This window comes from Myotis davidii, unplaced genomic scaffold, assembly GCF_000327345.1.
Source record: "Myotis davidii unplaced genomic scaffold, ASM32734v1 scaffold59, whole genome shotgun sequence".
Taxonomy (NCBI): domain Eukaryota; kingdom Metazoa; phylum Chordata; class Mammalia; order Chiroptera; family Vespertilionidae; genus Myotis; species Myotis davidii.
In genome coordinates, this window is record NW_006293001.1 from 7809943 (window position 1) to 7833732 (window position 23790).

Consider the following 23790-nt stretch of genomic DNA (forward strand, 5'->3'; position numbering starts at 1 on the left):
CTTCCTGGAAGCACAGCTCTGTCCCCACGCAGCTAACGGTGCACAGCTGGGTGCACAGCTGCAGGAGACGTCCAGCAGGAAAGCAGAGCAAAGCGATGCTCCCCACTGGGCTCACCCCACCAAGACTTCCTAAAGCTGCCGCTCAACTACTGCTGGCAGCTGGTACAGGATGGGAAGCTGCTTAAAATCTTCCCAAGTATTTCTCACCCATGGTGTGCAGCTGGGATGGAAAATGAAGTTTCCATAATCGATTGCATTCTCAGTTCCAGCTAGAGATTTCACACATGTCACCATTTTCCAAGATCCCCAAATTCAGGGGGCCATATTAATCCGCTGTCCTTATTTACTTAAACCAAATGTGTGTGTGTGTGTGTGGGTGTGTGTGAGAGAGAGAGAGAGAGAGAGAGAGAGAGAGAGAGAGAGAGAGAGAGAGAGAGAATTTTGGCAAGTTTGTTAAACCATAATTCACATAATTATAAACTTCCTGAAACTCAAACCACATATTGTGGTTCACTAGAATGCACTGTATAGCCCCCAAAGGTTTTAATCTGCACATGTCCTCTGCTTTCTGTATGCAGCCAATGGCCCTTCACTCGTATGCTCTGCTTCAGTGTTCCTTAACATTATTAATCGTGTCATCATCTGCTGGCTGAGGCAGAGCTTCCCTAAAATCAGAGCTGAAAAGCGTTTGTTAAAAAACTATTTTCAGCCTTAAAACTATGCACTCGCATAGATACCTAAATATTTTCTATTTCGCCTCCCTGTCTGTTAAGCTGGTATATCCGGACTTGTTTGAGCTTTCAGCTGCGACTCACATACCCACCCTCTACCACCATCAGGCGGGTGCGTGGGCACAGCCTGCCAAGACAGGGTGTCCAGCACGCCTGCCGTGCAGTTCTCACTGACCCAAAGTTTGGGAGCACCTGTCCTGTGTCAGGCACTGTTGGGGGGTGCTGAGAGGGAGTGTTTACAGCTGGTAAGGATATGATCTGTAGGGAAGAGGGGACGCAGAGAGCCAGGTTCACTGCCATCTAGTCGGAGTGTATAAAGGAGGGCACTTTCAAGCCACCAGGGTAAGGTGCTGGCGTAATGAGGGTGGGTCTCGAAGAGGTGAAGCAGAAAGAACAGGTGGAGGAGACGGGAAAACAGGAGGGGCCTTCACGTGCCATCGAGGGGAGCCGGAGCTTTATGCCATCAGCAAGTTTTTAACTTTGCACCAGGCAATTGTATGGTCAGATTGGCCATACAATTGGTAGATTTTTCACTCTGGTGATACTAGGGAAATCAAAGGGCTAACGGAGGAAGAGCAAAATGATATGGCAGGAGGTGAGATGGGGTGCTGATAGCCTGTCTTCCCTAGCCGCCTCCTGTCGATGTTACAACAGCCTAAATAATTAAAGGGCACCAAACCCATCTCAATAAAAAAGCAGTATGGCCTAACTAGTTTTAAACCGAAATGTGTGTTAACTCCTTTAGCCCCCTAGCACAAGCATTTTCCCATTGCACAGATGTGGAGACTGAGTACTGAGAGGTTGAATGTCTTAGTTACACGGTTAGAAGGAGCAGTGCCAGGATGTGAACTGAACAAATCTGGTGTCAAAGCCCACACACTCCTAAATCTGATGACAAGTCATCATTCCCTGATCTGGGTGTCCCAGGAGCTTTCTGAGCTTTTTTGACACTAGCCCGAATACATACACGGAGCCCATATTACCTGCTTGAAGCAGCAGCCTCTCATCCTTACAACACAGAAAATACTCTTTCCACCCGCCCCTTGTCAAAGTGCACTTCACTGGAGCCAAAGAACACAGGAGGGCAACAAAAGAAACTACCAGCTGTGGGCCTAAAACTCCACCACCGTGCACACCTCCCTCTGGCTCCTTGAGAAAAATATCTGAGTACTGGAAGCAAGTTAAGTCTAGTTCCACGTTTTCCTGGTAGAAGTTTTAGTCATAGTGTTAGATGCAGACTGAAGCTGAAAATGTATTCAAAGGCTGACAGGATATAATCTCCCTCCCAGAAAACCGAGTGCTACCCCGAGTCATACCAATGTGCCTCGTCAGTGAAAAGCCTAGTGCTTAAGCTTTATCTCATGGCCTCAGATACATTACGATAGGGGTAGTGATAAATTTCTAGAATTCTGGCTGCCTTAGCTCAGTACCAGATTTGGTTTCTGTTAGGAAAACTGAGGATGGAAAATTCAGACTCACACATATTCACACACCCCTAAAAGGCAAAAGTGAGTGAAAATGAGCATGAGCTCTTCCTCGTATTATGTAGTTGTTAGTACATCCTTCTAGAAAGCTCTTTAGAAAAGCAATGTTGTGAAATCAACATCTTTATAACACCTGAAGAGTGGTCACCATTACAAAGACTCCTAAGATCAATATATCTGCAGTGACCACCCCATAGGTACCTGTTTATGTGAATTTCTGTTGGCTTAGAACAGCATCTCATTAATTCCGGACAAACGGGCTGAGTCACTGGCCAGACAAAGCACTAAGCTCTTCCTGACAATATGACAGAGCATCAAACTGGAAAATAAAACGCGGGGCCGTGGGAAGAGCATGACTTTCAAAGAGCCCCTCCTTCTAGCACGTAGTACAGCAGAAACGATAACTCTTACCACGGCCTCCTATCCAAGCTTATTCTCGGGGAGTCACAAGACAGACAGGCTGTCCAAGCGCAGAAGAAATCATAAGATGGAAAGCCTTTTCCCAGCCTTTTCCAGTCCGAAGAGGGTGTGTTGTCACCACTGTGCTTCATTCTGCCCCAGATGCTGCCTGAAGAGGACTGCTTCTCCTAAAACTGACAAATGACGCTGTGTGTCTCGACTTGGAGAAGGGGGAAAAGGTGCTGAATGTGTTTCCTAGCCCAAAACAAAATCAAGTTATGCAGAGATGTGCAGGGGTTAGTGACTGCTAATGGTCTTCCACCCAAAACTGAGGTTGTTTCCATCCAGATTTGGGATTCTCTCCCTGGAAGTCCCACGGATGTGGGTCAAGGGCTCTAGAGCCAGACTGCCCAAATTTGGAGCCTGACTCCACCACTTGTGCTACAAGTGCTCTGGGCAACTACCTTCCCCTCTGAACCTTCGGTTTTAGTCTGTAAAATGGGTGTAAAAGTAGCACTTCCCCACAGGACTGTGGTGAGGACTGAATGAGTCACAAAGCGTCAGCAGGGCACCTGGCCAGGCACACAGGAAGCACTCCACACACATCAGTTCCTGGTTTCATACCCACGGTCAATGAAACGTATGTTATTCCCACGCATTTTGGACCACTGGAAACAGAACCAAGTATATTAGCCTTATTCTCCCTTGTTGGCTGCATAGTAAGACGGGTGTTTTTTGTGGTTTCAACCAGGCCCTTTAATTTTCCCTTTCCTAACCAAAAGTTCTGAGAAAGGAAATATGTGTAAATACAATAGAGGAAGTGACTTTTTTAAAAATAAAAATTTTGCTTTCTATTAGAATAGCAAAAATACTCTTTTTAGCCCTGGTTGGGTGGTTCAGTTAGTTGTCACATCATCTCATATACCAAAAGATTGCAGGTTCAATTCCCGGTCAGGACATAAACCTAAGTTGCGGATTCAATCCCCTGTCAGCATGAGTACAGGAGGCAACTGATCAATATTTCTCTCTCTCTCTCTCTCTCTCTCTCTCTCTCTCTCCCTCTCTCTCTCTCTCTTTTTCCCCCACCCCCCCCTCACCTTTCTCTCTCTAAAATCAATAAACATATCCTCGGGTGAGGATAAAACAAAACTGTTTTTAAAAGCCATGTTCATAATAATACTCTCAAGGTAAAATAAACACACATTACATTCAAAGTAATAAATGCAAACTTTTCCCCTGTTTAACTTTTATTTCAAAATACAAGGCCTAAAGAGCATAAAGACGTAGAGCAGTGGTTCTCAACCTTCTGGCCCTTTAAATACAGGTCCTCATGTTGTGACCCAACCATAAAATTATTTTCGTTGCTACTTCATAGCTGTAATGTTCCTACTGTTATGAATCGTAATGTAAATATCTGAAATGCAGGATGGTCTTAGGCGACCCCTGTGAAAGGGTCGTTCGACCGCCAAAGGGGTCGCGACCCACAGGTTGGGAACCGCTGGTGTAGAGGGAAGAGGGCACACACAGTCTGAGTGAAAGTAATGTTCCATTTGCTCAAATATGACAGGTAGCAACACTGTGCTGTCGCTGTGAGTGTCCACTCCCAAGGCCCCCACGTCACCCACGGGCACAGGTGCCAGCAAAAGACCCACAGATGCTGGGGTCAGCTTTTGTTCCGTGACCAACTGGTCAAATTCCTATAAAATGGGGATACCAGTGGCATCGACCTGTTCCAAGGAGGAAACATTCCAAATGTGTGTTAAGTGATAGTCTTATTTCATAGTTAAAACAAAAAAAATTAATTCTAAATAGGTCAGAAACTATGGAGAAAATTAAATGTGAATTCTCGAAAGTTCTAGCTCCAGAACTATAAAGAGTGCAATTAAATGCCTGTTCACCCACCATTATGTGTCTAGGGATGGCAATTTTAGTTCGTGTTATATGCAAGCATGAGGTCACAGACACAGAAAGCGTACCAAGGAAGGCCCAGCGTGGCTGTACACACAGTCCTCCCCACGTGCCAACCATTGTGCTGAGCACTTTGCATGGAGTCATTAACCCTCACAACACCCAGGTGCTGGCTCCCTGCACATGCCCTGCAGAGCCCCGCAGCCCCACAGAGCGCGTGTACTGGGTTACACTCACCACTAACTACCACCCACAGTGGGGAAAAGAACCAGAGGCCCGAGATGGGGAGGAAGTCCGGAAATCTGAGAAAAAGAGAAAGGCACTGTGCTCCAGAAGGCCTGGGGATGGAGCTTGGTCCTTAATCTGACAAGAACAGTGGGATGAGGTCACTGGCTGGGTACCAAGTGGCGGAACACAGCAGGGGTTGACCCATCTCCATGTTCCGAAGGCAGTTCACTGCTATTTTGATCCTCATACTGAGAAATGATCATTTTATCACAAAACAGAAACAGTTAGTTGCACTTCCATATCAGCTTAGAGCAAGATGAATGAGAAGTTAACTTCTAAGTTCCCTAATTAGTAAGCACTGCCTTTGTGAAACTCATAGAGCTCCTCAGAGTTGAACCTCTGACAGGACAAATCTGAGGTACCTATGACCTCCAGGCAGTGTGAGGGAGAGGCAGTGTGATTCTGTTGGTGGTAATAACAGCAGTCACAATAGCAACGGGAGCAATAGTAGTAACAGTACTAGAAGTGCCAGCAACAGCCACAGCGGAGCAGCAGCTGTCGGTATTTACCAAGTGCCTATCATATATGTATGCTGGCCACTGTTAAGGTCACTGGACATAAAGAGCCTCATGTGACTTCACACAAAAATGATGCAGCGGGTTATATTTGTATTTCCCTCTATGGAATCTGAGTCTTAAAGAGGTTAGGGAACCTGAACGAGGTCAGAGAGCTTGAGTGGTGACCTGGGAATTTCAGCCCGGGCTGATGACCCCCACGCTTGTACTTAAAAGGACTACTCTGGTGCTGAACGGTTTGAAGCTTTTGTCCACAAATGTGTTCAGTTATCACTTGTTTAGTTGAAGTATTTTTTTTTTCAAACTGTCCTTAGCCTGTGGAATAAGGATCATTCTTCATTCTTTACAATGAGGACAAGATTTTACTGTGTGTGTGTGTGTGTGTGTGTGTGTGTGTGTGTGTGTATCACTAACTTGGATGCCTCAAGAACAAAATTCAACATTAATAATAAGAGCCAACAAAGCAGGGAGGGAGAAGATAATGAATCAAGAATGGCCAAAGACTGATAAGGTGATGGGTACAAGAGGGTTCTTCCAATTTTCTCTCTTCTTTGGGCTATGCTTGAAATTTTGCATTAATAAGAAGTTTGAACATGGCTTTTACTATTGAGAGTTCATTACTGACTCATTTCCTTTCATTTGTTTTACTAGGTCAGAACTTACATGGCTTAAAATTCAACATGTTATGAAAGTCATACACTAAGCAGTGAGGGGTAAACAACAAATCAAAGAGATGACTCAAGGCCTATACTTGTGTTGGGTGTGTGTTTGTTTTCTGTTGAAACTCTTGCATTTCGAATAACTCCAAACCCTCCAATTTGTTTAGAAACAAAACTGGGACCAAGGACTGTGATCAACTCTCATGTAATAACCAAATTCATGCTAAACACACACACACACACACACACACAAAGAAACAGGGCTCGATTCAGCCTGTTTTGTATTTTCAACATTTGGGGCAAACTCCAATATTCTTCAACGACAGATGTTAGGTCAGCGATTCTCACCAAGGACGATGCTAGTAATATCTCATGCCTGGAGCCAGAAGGCTGAACCCCCGTCAGTGACACGGACAGTCCGTTACAGGGAAGGACTGTCCAGCCAAAAATGCCAAAAGCACTGATCGCCAAGAGGACTGCTGAAACAGGCCTTCATGGCCATGGGTAAAACAAGAGTCAATCTGCATCTGGCTACATTTTACACCAGGCCACTCGTATTCCTCAAGGAGATTAACAAACTGAGATGCTCTGCACATATAGGGACTGCCTGATGCGTTCACTCGGTGGACACTTACTTGTCAGCGTGCCAAACGATGGTGTAGAATAACCAGGCAGGTCAGATTGAAGAACAGAGTAAGCCCTAGATTTTAAGAGCTCACAATTCTTTCTACCACCTCTTTCGAAATAAAAGATTTTAAATTAACGTGTACAATGCTTTAAACTTTCAAACTTATAAAAAAAACTCTCAAAGTTTTTTGCAGCTATATAAATATCACCAGTATTCAATCTAAACGGTAGAAAATATAATTAAAAGTAAAATTGTCTTTATCAAAGGGCTATTATTTCTAGGATGGTCTAACAAAGATTTATCAAAGCAACAGGAAAACATGTTATGCCTAAGAACCAAACATTCTATAACACAGAAGCCCAAATACATTCTTAAACCAGATTACGTTAGGCAGGATTCTATATTCCTTGAAAATGTAACACTTCTGTAAACTAGTAAAGATTTTATCTGTATCAGCTTTACCTGCTATTTGTACTGAACCATCCTCACCCAGAAGAATATTACCAGCTTTCAAATCCCTATTAGGAAAAAAAGAAGAAGAAGAAGAATGAATTGTGCAGTACCGATATTATATTGCATTAATTCATTCAGGGAGATTTTAAAGCATATCATAGAATACAGCTAGTTTGGCATTATTTTATAAATACTAAAATTATATCATAGATTTCAAAAGTTATAAAATACATGTGATTTTATAGTTTGTCCCTCGGGAGTGGTTGGGATGTTAGTAACAAATATTTTCTGTGAAATCAATATCCAGATTTAATTAAATCAATAGTGAGTAGATGCTTTCTTTTATGTTAGAGTTAAGATTGTCCATATATTCACAATACTATTGTTTTATCAAGAATTAAAGCCCAGCCTATGTAAAGCCGTTCTATTTGCCTGTGGTGTAATTCCAAATTAATCCCATCAGCCTCTTAAACAATTGATTTGGTCAGTCTCTCCTATGAAGAGACACTGCTTATGAACATGACTTACAATATTCTATAATATATTTCTTCACTATATAGAAGTGTGCTGAGTGGTCTTAATAATTTAAAAATGACAATCTATAAGTTTAGTTTCTAAAGTAATACTTTTCTAATTATTGAAAGAAAGTAAATTGCTCACTTATAGTTCTGAGAGGGAAATTAAAATATTAGTATCACTGGTAAATGGTTATTTATTTACAACTATAGCTAAGAGCCCCAGTAACGCTAACCCATCCAAAACACCGGGTTCTCATAATCTATGCTGTTTGGCTATCTAAATTGGCATTTTATATCTCAAGGAAGATGAAATCAGTGCCTCCTCCTTCCCTCTCACCATCATGTCAAAAATAATGAACATATTACAATGTCTGAAACAGTCTAGCCTGTATTAGAAAGTTAGAAATGATATCCAATTCAAATGAACATGCTTGAAGAGCAACAGGTGAACTGATGTTTTTTCATGAGTCCACTCAGTACCCTTTATATTCTATTTTCTTCCTTAAGTATCCCCCCTCAATCTATGTAGCCTAAGTTAGAAATAGTGCCAATACCTACCTACCTGCAATATGTCTTTCCTTAATAGTCTTTATTAACTAGGACTAAAGATACAGCTGAATTTGAACATCTCTGCAGAGGCCATACCTGTGAATCTGGCCGTTTCTGTGTAGATAGTCTAAGCCTTCCAAAACCTCTTTAAGAATTGTTGCTATTATTGCCTCTTCCAGAACTCCGTTCTTGTGTTCTCCTCGGTTGACGATGTATTTTATGATATCCAACATTGAACCTAAGTGGACAGGCAGAAGAATCAAAAAAACTGGGTGAGCGTCTGCATTGCCTTTCCAGAACGGGGTTCCCTATTTAGAAAAGTAAATGAGGACATAAAAATATGTTTTTTGTTTACAAATATCCCCAAGGCACACAAACACTCACATGGCAACCCATGGCCATACACAGTACATACAAGTTTGCAGGGTCACTTTCAGTTGAAGTAAGTGAGAAGGATTCTGGCTCAGGAACCAGAAGACTATTCAGGGCCACTTCCCAGTGAACCCCTTTTTCCCTAGACATGCAATTGGTTACAGAATCAAAAGAGGGTTCAAGACATCTGAACTGAAAAAAGAAAGGACCAGGAGGCCAGGAGAGAAGCGGCAGTGAGCCACCCAGAGCAGCTGATACAGGTGGGAGGAGAGAGAAAAGGTGTATTGCCTCCAGGCCTGCTGGTAACCGCAAGATTCCTTTCTGTGACTCCAGGCAATCTGTATTTTCACTGACGTGATAGTTGATGTACTGACTTTTTATAATAAAAGAATGAATACACAGTGCTCTGCTATAATAAACTGATTAGCATCCTTAGCACTGTGAATTCATGTTTCAGCACAGAGTAATTAATATTCCGAACCTCTGGGTCATTTTAAAAACCAATATCCCCCAGGGGAGTCAACATTTCTGATGTGTTAACAAATGGCTTACCTCAGGACCTGACTTAGGCTCCAAGCTCTCCATGATTAACTAAGAGGGCTGAGTTTCCTCATCAGATGTTACTACACCAGATTAGCCACCCACCCCTCATTAAGAGATGGAAAGTGATAAAATATTATAGAAGAAAACAAATCCATATGTCCAACCTCAGAGAGAAATGGAACATCTGTTTATTCATTGACTCTTGGACTTTTGGCTCATTCAGAATATTATACTTCCAAAACCATTTGATTGTTACCTTATAAGGACACACCATACCAGGCATAAATGCAGTTCTGGCCTGGCCTGCTGAAAGCAAGCTGAGCAAGCATCCACTTCTGCCCACACTCGCCTTCCCTGTGGCAACGTAAAGCCTGGTCTCTTTACCCACTAAAGCCCAGGAGACTAAACTGTATCCTTGTAAAAGACAATAAAATTTTCTAGCGAGTCCTGAGGAAAGAGGGCAGGGGATATTCTCAGGCTTACAAAAGGTTAATTGGGATAAAAATAAATAAAGAGAGGAAGTAAAATTCTCAGCCTGAACAGACTATCTGGGGCCATCCAGCGTCCCAGGTTACCGTGGGTGGGCCCCTTGAGAAGATACTAGATCAGCGGTTCTCAACCTGTGTGTCCCGACCCCTTTGGGGGTCTAACGACCCTTTCACAGGGGTCGCCTAAGACCATCGGAAAGCATATATATAATTACATATTGTTTTTGTGATTAATCACTATGCTTTAATTATGTTCAATTTGTAACAATGAAAGTGGGGGTCACCACAACATGAGGAACTGTATTAAAGGGTCGCGGCATTAGGAAGGTTGAGAACCACTGGACTAGATCCTCTCATCGATGAAGTGCCATCCTCAAGAAGCAGGCCTGACACTTGACCGCTGTGTTCGGCTCCGATAGGCTTCCTTTTGCTACTGTCTTTCCTTTTTCATTTCACTTTTTAATTAAAAACCAAGTAGGCACCCAAGGAAACAATGGCGCACAGGATGGACAATACTAGAATAGAACCGAACTCAGAGCTGCCAGGCTCCCTACTGAGACTCCACAGCAGCCCCAAGGCCATTACAGCGCATTCGTCATCTCATTTCTGGGCTTCTGCTTGATCCAACATACTTTCTTTAAAAAAAAATAAAATAAAATAAAATGCCTCCCTGGTTCAGCCTTAGCTGGCTGGCAAAGGGTCTGCAGATGAAACCAATTTCATCTGCAGTTTGGGCTTCGTCCAGGCACCACAAAATGTTCTCCTTTGCTCCTTAACCACACTTCACATCTCAGGGTGCTAGACAGTGCGGGGTGCCCTGGAGAGAGGACACGCTGGAGAAGTGCGGATGCTGGATATTATGAAGGAAATAACTCGCTTTCTGTGCTTCAACGTGGGGGCCTGTAGAGTGAAGGTGGTAATACGTCCGGCACTGCTTTGAAGTCAACAGGTCCTATAGTCACACACTCCAGCACTGACAGTACCTGTGACCTTGGGCAAGCTATTTAACTCTCTGACCTTTCAGAAAACAGGGATGGTGACACCTGCCATTCAAGGATGTTGTCCATACTCCATGAAATAAGTACAATGCCTTGAACAGGATCTAGCCACAGAGGAAGTGTTCGACAAAGTTAAAGGTTATCATTATCATTCCCTATCAATTATGATGCTAAAAGGTTAAAAGAAATAAAATACGGAAGTGCAAAAGTGCCTTATCAATTATACGGTCCAGGGCTTTTATAACTTCAGTGATCAGAGGCTAGTTCGAGAAAATGACTTTCCCTGCCTGAGTGCAAACATGTGATGAAATAGTGCCACTTCTGATGAATACCGCATGCAAATAATTTAACATGTGGAAAGTCTCTCTCCGTTTCAATTGAGACAACATTTACTGAGGACCTACTGGGTCTCAGAGGCAATGAATTGAAAGTGCATTCGAGCCTTAGCTCAGTGGATAGAGCATCGGCCCGTGGACTGAAGGGCATGTACACAGGTTGCAGGCTCAATCCCTGGCCCCCGTCAGGCCGCATGTGAGAGACAACCAATTGATGTGTCTCCCTCACATCAATGTTTCTCTCTCCCTGTCTCTCCACCTCCTTTCCACTCTCTCTAAAAATCCATAGAAAGATATCCTTGGGTGAGGATTAACAAAAGAAACAAACAAAAAAGTGCATTCAACTGTGCTTGCTTCACGAATCCACAATCTAAATCTGCACTGTCCAACACTGTAGACACTAGCCACCTGCATTATTTAAATATAAGCTAATTAAAACAAAACAGAAATTGAGTCCCTCAGGAGCACCAGCCAACATCAAGTGCTCAGCAGCCACATGTAACTAACAGATACTGGATAGCACAGCTATCGAACATTCCCATTGCCACAGCACTGAAATAAAGCATTATATTGCAATGTGTCAAGGACTTGAATAATGTTAAAAAGGAAGGGCTTAGGGAAGGAAGAACTGGTTCACATTTGTGAAGAGAGTACGGGATAGCTGCAGAGAGCAGGTGAGCTTTTAGGACTCGAACGCGTGGAGAGGAAAGAGCAGATCTAGGGCTGAGGGGCAGCTCAGGTGAGGGCACAGAGACATCAGAGAGCAGGAAGGATTTATGGAGTCTAACCTACGCCACGAAAATCAGGGTAGAAGGGGACACATATTCTAGAAGTTAAGCTCAACTGGACTTTACTCTCTAAGCCAGTAATAAACCATGCAAACCTTTTTAAAATTGATTTTAGAGAGAAAGGCAGGGAAAGGGAGAGAGAGTGAAACATCAATGAGAGAAACACTGATAGGCTGTCTCCCACTGGGGATTGAGCCTGCAACCTGGGCATGTGCCCTGACCATGAATAGAACCAGCAACCTCTTGGTGCATGGGACAATGCTCAACCAACTGAGCCACACCAGCCAGGACCCATGCAAAACTTAAATATAGGTGTAAGGGGATCAAATCTGAAATCTTAATCAATATGCAGGCTTCTACAGACGGAAAATAAGCAAACAATGACAAAATCCACTTACCTCCACTTAGTAATTTCATGACCAGCCAAAGTTCATCTTTTACCACAAAAGAGGTGTAATAGGTCACTACGTTGGGATGGCTGCACTGACTCATGGCTTGAATTTCTTTCTATAAAAAAAGCAAAACATGATATAGTAGTACCATGGGATAAAAATAGGGAAAACACAAGTGAACCACAGTTGAGCATCTGGCTAACTTTCCTACTTACAAGCATACCTGGAGAGGGGGGCTGTGGTATGGGGCTGCCTAAACCTTTACTTCCAAGTAGCTACATCAGACCTAACCCTCCTACCCTCATTATCAACTTACTAGAATCAGAAAGGCCTGTGTAGACCATAGACCTCTGAACCAGCCACAGGTCAGAGGAATTTCAGATCACCATATTGCCCAGACCAGTGGTCAGTAAACTCATTAGTCAACAGAGCCAGATATCAACAGTACGACGATTGAAATTTCTTTTGAGAGCCAAATTTTTTAAACTTAAACTATATATGGTAGGTACATTGTTATCAACTTAATTAGGGTACTCCTAAGGCTTAGGAAGAGCCACACTCAAGGGGCCAAAGAGCCGCATGTGGCTCGCGAGCCGCAGTTTGCCAACCACTGGCCCAGACGACCCCCCACTCTGCCAGCAAAGACCCTGCTGTACATGACTAAGTGCCTCCGACCTGAATTGGAGGCCTCCACAGACAGACGAAAGGCTAGGCGAGTTATTAGGAGACATGGTGGCTCCTGGTGCCACCCTGAACTCCGGTGCATGTCTTAGCTCCTCCCTTATCTAAAAGGGGACAGCAGGCTGTTTCTGTTTTTCTCAGGACTGCTGTGATGGTAAGTGAGAAAATATATAAGAAAATGCTAGATTACCATTTCCCAAACTATTTTCCATGGTAAATGTTCCACCAAGGAGATGAAGGGGCAGAGGGGGATAGGTAAAGTGAAATGGGCTTGAAAAACATCAGATACTAAATCTCCTTCTAAAAGAGTCACAGGAATATCAGTACTGTCAAAGGCTCTGAGGAGTCCTGCACTCGGTAAGCTGTCCTGGTTGAACCCAGATTAACAACGTAGGAAAGCAATAGGTGTGTGTCGCAGTTTAGGCAACACTGCTGTAGGTTTACAGAGGGACGCAGAACAGCAACGTTTTGAAATCATACAAATGGGAAACTTCAATAAACCACCGTTTTCGGCAATAGTCAAATTCATTTTGGTTTTGGTTTGTCATTTTAGGTTACTGCCAGATGACTGGTATAAAGCTTCAGCCAAATGATAACCCTCAATCAAAGGTCTCAGACGAGTATAACTCACTTTTAAGGTGCTATCGACAAGCCACAAGAAAAACCCGTTATCAAAGAAGCCTCATTTACGCTATCATGTATTTATGATGAAAAAAGAGTGTATTTGTGCGTCCTATTAATATTTTCAACAACACTGAGCATCTAACTTCGAGTTAATGTAAAAATTGCCTGACAATAATACTCCAATTTGGGCTGCAATCTTTGCATATGCAGTACTGATTCATCCTCAAATTACTAAAACGCTGTATGTCCGATAACTGCCAAAATACCACAACATGTAACACACGCACACACCTTATTTTATATGCTTACTTAAGTGCTTTTAACCATGGATAACCTCCCAAGAAAATCACTAATTTTTTCATTTTCTTTTAATTATTTAAGAACAGTTTCCCTTCATTGTTCCCCTCTTCCATTTAACTGATCACAGGTTTTCTAAATCTGACACTTTCGATTCGGCAACTCCTGTCCTTTGAACAAGATCTGAAACCTGAGTTCCAGTTTCCATCTGTCTCTGGTGTTGGGTTTTGATGCCATAAGATGCTTCGGAAGGAGAAATGGCACGCTGCCCGGGCCATTCCTATTTCAAGTCACTAGCATCTGCTCGCTGTGGGCACGGCCCACTTGGAAGGCCTGCAGCGTTAGGCAAGGTCCAGCTTAAACGGATGCCTCTGTTGTTCACAGAAATGGGAATGATGTTTCTCGAAAATGTATGTGCTCTACATTCTCACCACTTCATATTCAATGTAAATGAATGCCTTTCAAGCCTTCAAATTCTTCAGTCATTAATCAAAATGCACCATAACCCACCAATGCCCGTATGAAAAGAAATCCTTTTGCATGCAGCTGCCTCCTGCACACCGCAACTAGAGACCCAGCCCACCTCCCACGTATGTGCCCCAACAGTGAACTGAACTGTGACCTCCTGGCTCATAGGTCAATGCTCAGCCACTGAGCCACAACGGCCGGGCAATTATACATCTTTTTATATTTTATATTTTGAAAAATATAAATATTTCTTGGATCAAATAGTCTTTCCACAGAACTACTTTCTCCATTTCTTTTCAAAACAGTGGTGATAGCTGCTATTTGAATCCTTTCTTGGTGACAATCTATCAGCTAAGCTTCCCAGCTTTTCCCAGTGCCCTAACCTCACTCATAGGATAGGCAAAGCCATTTATTCCCAAACGCACTCATTTCCTCCTGTCTCTGAAAGTGACAAGAGTGTTGCCCAAAGAATAAATGGATATGATTTTTAAAAACCTTTTTATCCAATTCTTCCTGTAGAATGAATGAGTGCTAATATTCTATTCTCTTAATTAGTGCACAATCCATGGAAGAAGTGTGATTTAGATGCTTTTCAAACTTGAATATGCACACAGATCACCTGAGGACCTTGTGGAAATGCAGGTTCTGATCCAGTAGGTCTGGGTTGTGGCCAGAGGTTCTACATTTCTAATAAGCATTTCCAAGTGGCAGGAGGCAGGCAGAGAGGCACCTGGGTGGTGGGAATGTGAAAGAAAGGCCTGAGTAGAAGAGCAGGCCTAGCTAGTCTCACCTGCAAAAGGGGCACGGCTGACGTGGCTCAGTGGTTGAGCATCGACCTATGAACCAGGAGGTCACGGTTCAATTCCTGGTCAGGGCGCATGCCTGGGTTGTGGGCTCAATTCCCAATGTGGGTCATACAGGAGGCAGCTGATTGATGATTCTCTCTCATCATTGATGTTTATATTTCTCTCTCCCTCTCTAAAATTAATAAAAATATTTTTTTAAGGAAAAAGGGAGTAGGAAGCAAAGCTGGAAGGGAGTAAAAAAATTCAAAGGGAGAGAAAAAAACATGAGGTAAAGTTGGAAGAACTCAAAGGACTCTCAAATCCAGGCAACACAATTGCCAAAACTATAGTCAAGGAATGTGACACAGTTGGCTCCCTTGGAGGTCTAGTGAAACAAGACTCGGACATGTCACCAAGTGCCAACCCAAGCAATGGCGCAGCACTGAATCTTCCCCAGGGCTTCGAGAGCTGGGTTTGCTCATGCAGCTTTATCTGAAACGCATCACAAGTCAAATTTCACAAAAGTGAGAAAACCAACCTAAAATGGGGTAGCAAGTAAAGGCCTTTCCATCTGTTAAGACTGAAGTGCCAGCCACAGCAGCATCCCTCTGCTGGGAGCGATGCAGGTGGAGGAGACCAAGAGGGACCCCGCACTGCCGCTGTGCCAGCCCAGCCAAGTCGGCCAACCGGGGACAACACAGGCATCTCAGGTGGGATGCACTGGGTTTGGTGGGAGACACAAAAAAACAGAGTGCCCTACCCTGGGAGGGAAAAAAAACTGCCATAAAAAGAAAAACTGGGAAAATGGGAGTGGGAGGTGACCTTTTAAAATATTTATAAGGGATTTTCCAATACCGCTGTATGGCATTTGTTTCTCCTGCCCTTGCCAAAACAAAATTAGCCACACTAATAAAAGAGAAAGATGCAAACTGACCATACCTTTGTAACACCCACCAGCCAATCAGGAGTGAGTATGCAAAGTAACCCAACAAAGATGGTGGTTTAATTTGCATACACAGGCACTGAGCAGCCGGGGCAGGGCGGGACACTGGTGTCATCACCATGGCGACGATGCAGGCGTTCTGCACCACCCCAGCCGCTCTAGGCCTCTGGGCAGCATGGGAAGGTGGAAAGGTGACTCCCGGCCGGAGCAAAGGTGGTGCCGGCAGCCAGGGGAAGGAAGGCCCATTCTTGCACTAATCTTTGTGCATCAGGCCTCTAGTTTTCCTATAAAGAGCCCTGTGAACAAGCAGGAATTCTAATTAGCAAGGGTGTGGCCCAGCAGGAGCCATGTAAGGGCCATAGTGTAGGATGCAGCAGGCTTTGCAGCTTGGATCTGCCACTGACCAGCTTGATAACCTGGGCAGCATCTTTGAGTCTCAGTTTCCTATTGTGTCAAAGGAGCTTACTAATGCCACCTACATAGGATTGCTGTGCTACAAGCAAATTGAGGTCTATAAAACTTGCAAAATGCCTAGCACATGACAGAAATGTTAAAGGTCAATCTCTCAGTGTCTCAGTTCCTTCTGAACTGCATCGATCACTAATCTCAAGAGACCAATCCTGGCAGGGGCACTCACCTTTTCTTGAAGAAATGTCACGGAGTGGGCTGTGTGTGCCCTGCTGGTTCAAGGAGTGTCTTATACTGTGTGCATAGGTCACTGGGCCATGAATTTTTAGTTTTATTCCCAATTCCTCATTGTCCCTGCCCATGTTTTTCCTATTTATCTCCTTACCCTATGTTTATGGTAATTATACCACCTGTCATACTTCACATATCCTGCTACACTGCCTCAAACCCTTGTTGAATAATAAGTCTAAACATATACTTGTGCAAAGGGTTCAGAATAAAGAGAAATAAAAGAGAGTTTAAAGATAAAAGAATTAAGCAAAAGTTAAAGCCTAGATTCTTTTGTCCCTTAAGATCATGATATTCACATGGAAAGTAAAAGAGTTTAAATGAATTCTGAATTCAAAATATTAAACTATATTTAACCAAATTAGCATATTTTCACAACTTATGTAAATTCTAAGTAAATTCTTCCCTATCTGATATTGATGGCAAAATATCCTACTCAGCCTTAGTTAAGAAATCAAACCTACGCTCCAACATTAATGTGCAGTTAAATCTAAGGAGATGCTATATCTAACTTCATTCTAAAACAAGGTTCTCCACCTTGGCTGCACACTGAAATTGCCTGGGAAACTTTAAAAAGTACTAATGCCTGGATCCCTGCCCCAGGGATGCTAATGTAACCTGGTTTAGGGTACAGCCTAGGAATAAAAATTTTCAAAAGCTCCAGGGTGATTCTCATGTGCAGCCAAGGTTGAGAACCCTGCTTTCCAACTAGGCACTGAGATGTGTTCATCTTTCAGTGAACTGCTGAAACGTGTACCACTAGGCACATTTTCACTCTGCAACTTAATCTAGAGAGAAAAAAATAGATATGATCTACAAATACTATTAAATAAAATATGTATTTCCAAGTGCAAGAGATAACCAAATACATCTTTTTAAAATGTATTCCGCACCCTCCAACTGTTGAGAGAATTGCCTAAATGATAGGAAGGTAACCGTGCTAAATAAAAACATTTTGCATAGAGTTGTTCTCCAGCTTGTACTTCTATAACATCAGCATCATTATGAAGGGTAACCTAATCAATATTCATAAATAACACAATGCTTTAAGTAGCAGAATTTTTTCAAAAAGAAAAAAACCCAATAAACTTCTATGATTTCAAATGTCAGCCAAGCAATGGAAGAAAGATTGACGAAGCTCTTATTTAAGAGCAGTGTATTTTTCTGGACTGTCATTTTCAATTATGAAAAATATCACTATGAGATTTAATTATGAGAAATTACATAATACCCATGCAGAAAACTCTTGCCTCTTCTAGAATAACAGAATCAACAGGGAAATAGTCAAGGAAGAGTAAATCAAATATTCTGGCTTGTACCACTTACAAATGAATCAACTAATGCCCCTTACCACTTAGTTTCGTAATGATTTTCATACTAGAGGCCCGATGCACAAAATTCATGCAAGAGTAGGCTTTCAAAGCCGCAGGGGCTGCCTCGATCCCTCCCTCGCAGCTGCGGCGGCTGCCTCAATCCCGCGGCTGCAGCCCTGGCTTTGTCCGGAAGGTTATCCAGAAGGACATCCGTAAGGTCATTCGGCTATCCAGTCTAATTAGCATATTGTGCTTTTATTATTATAGATGATTTGGTATCTGTGTTTATCTAACTACAGTTCAGTTGAAAGCAGGATTAGATATGGAGAAAGTCTGGATATTTTGAAGACAGGGAAATATTTTAAGAAATTAGAAAAAGGGAAGCATAAATTCTGTGATAGCCTCAATAGGTGTTCTCAGAAGTTTGAAAGCTGTAGAAAGCAGCTGTAAAGAGGTAAAGTGTCATGGGAGCTGGAGGTCTGGAAAAATCCCAAGAAATCATGATGGGTAAATATCTATTTGCTGACAGAATAGGATGTACTGGTACATCCTGGGGTTTTGATCATGATGTCACAAAATTGGGCACTCTGCAAAAACTGTCTGAAAACAAACTAAAGAATTTTGCTTGGAAATGTAGAAGCTGACAGTGTAGTTATTTTCTTGAAAAGGAACAAGGAGGGGAAAGAAAGCAAAGACGAAAACAAAGATGTTGAAATTCTACAGGAAAACTCCATGGGGAAGAGCCATTTTCTTTTAGTTGGCTACAACGAACAGTGCTTCAGCAAACAGCCAGGAGGAGGCCTGGGAGGTTCTGAAAGCTCTTCAGTTGGCCACGGAATCTGAATCAGACTCAGCCATCAACTACTGTGTGATCAGTTAGCTGTCAATCATTGGGAGTACTGTTCAAAGTAAAGTCCAAGACTTCGTTAACAACAGGATCACGAAGAACTGTTCTTGTCAGCCAACTGATGCTGCTGGAAACCGCCAGACCAACTGTTGGCACTGCTGCTGCGTTGGGTCTTATCACCAAAAGATGAGAATGCGAGGAGAAAGAAAGGTGCCTTCTTTGTTGTGGCCCCTGTCCCATGCCTGGGTACAGTCTGCAGTCTGGCATTCTGCCGGTGAACAACTCTCCTGCAAAAGTGGCAGAAACCCCGCCTGCCACTCTCCTGCCTTCCTCCTGAGTTTTCAGAGTCCGTCTTTTTCAGCAGCAGCTTAATGAATCATGGAAATAACCAAACCAAAATAAGAAAAAAGATAACACAGGAAAGAACCCAAGCAACAACAGTTTTCCAGAAGTCTACAAAGATGGCAAAAGTAGGGTATTAAAAAAGAGAGAGAGAGAGAGATGTAGCTGAACTTGTATTCAATCTGGGGAGGTTGTCCCATTTTCTCCTATTCTGAAAATGTTGGGTCTCTTTGTTACTGAGCACATGTAAGTCCAGAAACATGTGTTCTTGCAATGTCAAGTTCCACTTACTTTAAAAACAAAAAGAGAGATGTGTTCACCATTTTAGAAAGCCATTTGCAACAAAGGTATAAAAACACTTAAAAGTAAATTTAGAGAAATAGTCAGGGGAAAATGTTATCCTTTTACCGTCTCACGGCACTTTGACTCCCTAGACCCCAAACTCTCACCTACACTACCTGGTGGCTGCTCAAACCCATGGCTGTTGCCATGAGCTTGCGCCAACTGGTGCTATTCCACCCCTGGGAATACAATCTGTCTCTCACTCTCTGACCAGGAACTCCAATTTCTTAAGCTATCCTACTTCCGTCTTATTTCATTTGCTTTTCACTCACTTAAACCTGTACAGCCCCTTTTCTTCTAGTGTGTCTGTTGCTCCCTTAGTTAGAAGGCCTTCCATGGTGGCTGAGGTGGATCAGTTAGACTTGCACTAGAGTTTACACCCCACGATTAAGTTGAAGTGGGACAATATATCTAAGGTGCCCAAGATAGGAAATACTGGGCAGAGCAGTATTAATACTGAACAGTATTAGTACAGAGCAGTATAAATACCAAACCACTAACTCTGGCTCATGTTCTTATTAATAAGCTAAAATTGCTCTAACAGGAAAACCATCAATTGTATGGCTTAAAGAATAGAGAATTTTCTCTCTCACACTAAGGCCCCAAATAAATATTACAAGTCAAAAAAAAGTAAATTTAATAAGTATATTTAATTACCTGATCAACTATGATATAACTTTTAAATTTGATGTTCCAAAAATGAAAATTGTTTTCTCTAGCCAAACCACACACGTTCCCAAAATAATGTAACTTCAGAGCTGTAAAAATAACTTAGTTTTCCATATATAGTGTTTATTCTCTAATTTCTTAAAAAATGCATGTCATCAAAATATTCAAAAATTTGCCATTTCTAATTCTGCTCTCAGTTGGACTGGAATTGGGTAAATACAAATACCAAATCACATGAAAATAATTAAAAGCTAAGTAGCAAGGGACAAATGACAGCACAAAATTCAATGATTAACACCTGAAATGCTCAAAACAGTGCCATAAGAGTGAGGCGGGCTTATATTTGAACTCTGTATCCTTGCTATAAAATATTCTATAAGACAGAATGTAATTTGTTACCACATGTGATGAGGACTGAGCTGGAATGCAAATAATTAATTTACTAATTAGAAAGTTCTTTAGTTCAGGAAGAATAGAAAAATACTTTCACTGATACATTAAAGAAAACACAAATTATAGCTTCCAGCTTTTGTTCTCAAACTGGTATAAATTTTTCTACAATAAACCAGATATGCAAAAATATCAACATAATTATAGGAATTAGATAAAACATCACAAGATTTTTTTTAAAAATTTTAAATCTTAATTAAGAGGAATAAAAAGAAAACACTAACTAGAGGAACTGCTCAGAGGTCCCCAGATATTATAATTTAATTTTTAAATGGTTAGGGAATTAACTAACCTCTCAAATTTAATTAAAATAAATAAATAAACAAGAATAAAGATGTAGTGGGGGGAGGCTGGGAGAGGTCAATGGGGAAAAAGGGACGTATGTAATACTTTCAACAACAACAAAAAAGGATGTAGTAAAAATAGCAAAAAAAAAATTACCGTTAGGCAAAGTAAATACATAGAGTTTTATTCTCCAAAATAACCTTCAAATCATAGCTAATTCGTTCCTCTAAATAGAAGGAAGGAAGAAAGTACTGAAAAGAAGGAGAGAAAGGGGAGGAGGAGAGGAAGAGCGGGGAGGAGAGGGCGAGTAAGGAGGGAACAGCAGATCAAGAGAAACAACAAATAATAAAATAGCACTACAGCAGAGAGCACAAGGAGGGCAGTGGCTTTGTTCGGAGGAAATAAAGTTCTTGATTTATCTACAATTACTATCGAGATGAATAAAATATCTTTACAGAGAAGCGACAGGAAGAGAAGGGAATGTACCATAATTTTTCTAGCTCCACTAAGAAGCTCTGTCCTTGTGTACACAGGGGAAACAGAGGGTACACTCTACACTCAAACCTATGCATTGAGAGTGGACTTTCACTGTTACACCGCAATACTGGAGTGGCTTGACTCTCTCCTAAGTTTAAATAAAGCATAATTTGCTAGTAATTACTGTTTTTGTCCAAGCAATTTTAAAGTTATTTCATTAAATAATTAATTGTAAAATATATATAGTCACAGAACTTTGATGATGAAAATAAAGTAGGATTCCTTAGTGCATGAACAAGGACACTGGGACCAGAGGTGAAACTGATTTGTCCAAAGTCCTTGATCCCAATGAACATCACAGGCCCCCTGACTCAGGAGCTATTTCCCTCTACCATAAGTTTCAGCATGCATCAGTTTTGTGTAGCTTTTTTAAATGACTTTGCTCACATTTGTCACTCATCACAAACTAAAATATTTTAAAGATCATTACATATCTATATATATAAAGCCTAAGTGACTGTTCAACCAGTAGCTATGTCATCCACTGACCACCAAGGGGTAGATGCTCAACGCACAGGAATGAAAACATGGAACAGACTGATGAATCTCAGAGGGAAGCGGGAGGGCGAGAAGAGATTAACCAAAGATCTTATATGCATACTAGAGGCCCGGTGCACAGATCCGTGCACCAGTGGGGTCCCTCAGCCTGACCTGCAGGGATTGGGCTGAAATCAGCAGTCTGACATCTCCCAGAGTGCACAAATCCATGCACCGGGCCTCTAGTTAGTTTATAATCACTAAACAAGGTTTTTTTTTTTTTCATTTATTTTTGTAAGAAACAAGCACTTTGCCTGGCCCCAGAGTCTTGACTTCTACCCATACAGCTCACCTGCCCCTAGAAATTAAACTGTAAGTTTTGGTGGCATTGATGTATGAGCAAGAATGAGAAAATGCTACTCAATTTTCTATGACTAAGTACCAAAAAACAACAACAACAACAAAAAAAACAGACTAAAAATATGAGAACTCAAGTCTAGAGGAAAGAATGAGAATGATATAAAGTCTAAAAATCATAAATAAAGTCAAGTACAATAGAGATCCAAAATGTTAATCAATCCCTGGGTTTTAGGATAAATAAAAGGACTATTCACATTTATAGAATTCATTGTCACCTGGTGATAAAGACAGATGATTTTAGAAAGAGCAGATTAATCCCTCGCTCACGTAATGGATTTTAAGGGAAGTCAAGTGTGCCCTGGAGCAGCATCCCTAACCTTTGAGGTTGACCACAAACCAGAGAACCAAATTTTTTCAAGAAACCTCGAGGCCATCTTCACATAGACAGTGGGTCTGACCCTTTTAGCAAATTTTAAATTCCTACTGGGAAGTAAGAACGCCCTCAATGAAATATAAATGAAAGAACCTATCGCTCTGCTAAACCATTTCTAGGCAAATAGAAGGGAAAAGTGCAGAAAGAGATCCATAGCTAAAAAAAAAACACCTCACCAACCCAGCAAAAAAAAATAAAAACACTCAATTACTAGTCAAAGGCTCCCCAAGAAAAAGGAACCCATTTTGTTTCCCCATCACCTAGTTCAGGTCTTACTCTCTAGTGAGGTTTAATAGTTATAGATTTAACACATTCTGCTCTAAAACTACAAATGCCTCCCAAAGGATGTTAAAATTAGTAGAGTCATTTATACTACTGCAGGATTAGCAAATATGGGGATGACAACAAAAGTGGGATTAACAAATCTCAGAAATTATCAAAGCATCTAGGTTGGGATAGTTAGGCATATAAAACAGGCCAGTGACACTCCTTTAGCTCCTGGAAAATTAGCCACCAAGATCTTCATACCTAGAAAGATTAGGATCTAATTAAAGGCCAAAGTCCAAAACATAGATGGAATGTAAAAGAATGCATCTCAAAAATAATCAGTTTAGATCAACTAACTGCTATTCATGTGTTGCCAAGGAAAACATTTATTCTAAAGTGTTTTAATTGCTGTTCAAATGAAATGAATGTCTAGTGAGCATATACTTTTGTCCTCCCATATATACACCCAAAACTCATCCTTTTCATGGGCCTAAACACAATGGAGAGACTCGTTAAGTACTTACCAAATAAATTAATACATGTGTATTAGATCTAGAACCAAACTGCCTGTGAGTAATATTACAGTGCTCATTTCAATAGTACAAATTTTATTTAAATATCCAATTGTTTAGCACCAATGACCTCATCTAATGTTCTTCCCTTCATTTTAAGAGAACCTGGCACTATAATTATCACTTTGCTTCGGAAATCATGAAATCACTTGAATCCTTCTTCAGCCAAACCTGAGACAAATTAATTCTCTGACGGCAGGAAAATCTACTAATAGCTGCCACCCCACACAGAAGCAGAGTTCAGGGCCAGCTGTCCAAAACTGCGCTGTGCCTTCACATCTGGCCTCTGTGTGTAAACCCACCTTACTCTGGGAGTTGAGATTCGGGGGGGGGGGGGGGGGGGGGGGGGGGGGG

The 23790-nt window shown here is 41.8% G+C and overlaps 1 protein-coding gene across 1 annotated transcript in view; it reads right to left on the reverse strand.

Annotated features, from left to right (window-relative positions):
- STK39 (serine/threonine kinase 39) overlaps positions 1-23790 on the reverse strand; it is a 207842-nt gene that overhangs the window by 181048 nt on the left and 3004 nt on the right. The window contains exons 2-4 of the mRNA XM_006766522.2: positions 12055-12163; positions 8229-8370; positions 7075-7130 (exon numbers count right to left, since the gene is read on the reverse strand). Coding sequence (XP_006766585.1) covers positions 7075-7130; positions 8229-8370; positions 12055-12163 — 307 coding nt within the window. The remainder of the gene's footprint in view (positions 1-7074; positions 7131-8228; positions 8371-12054; positions 12164-23790) is intronic.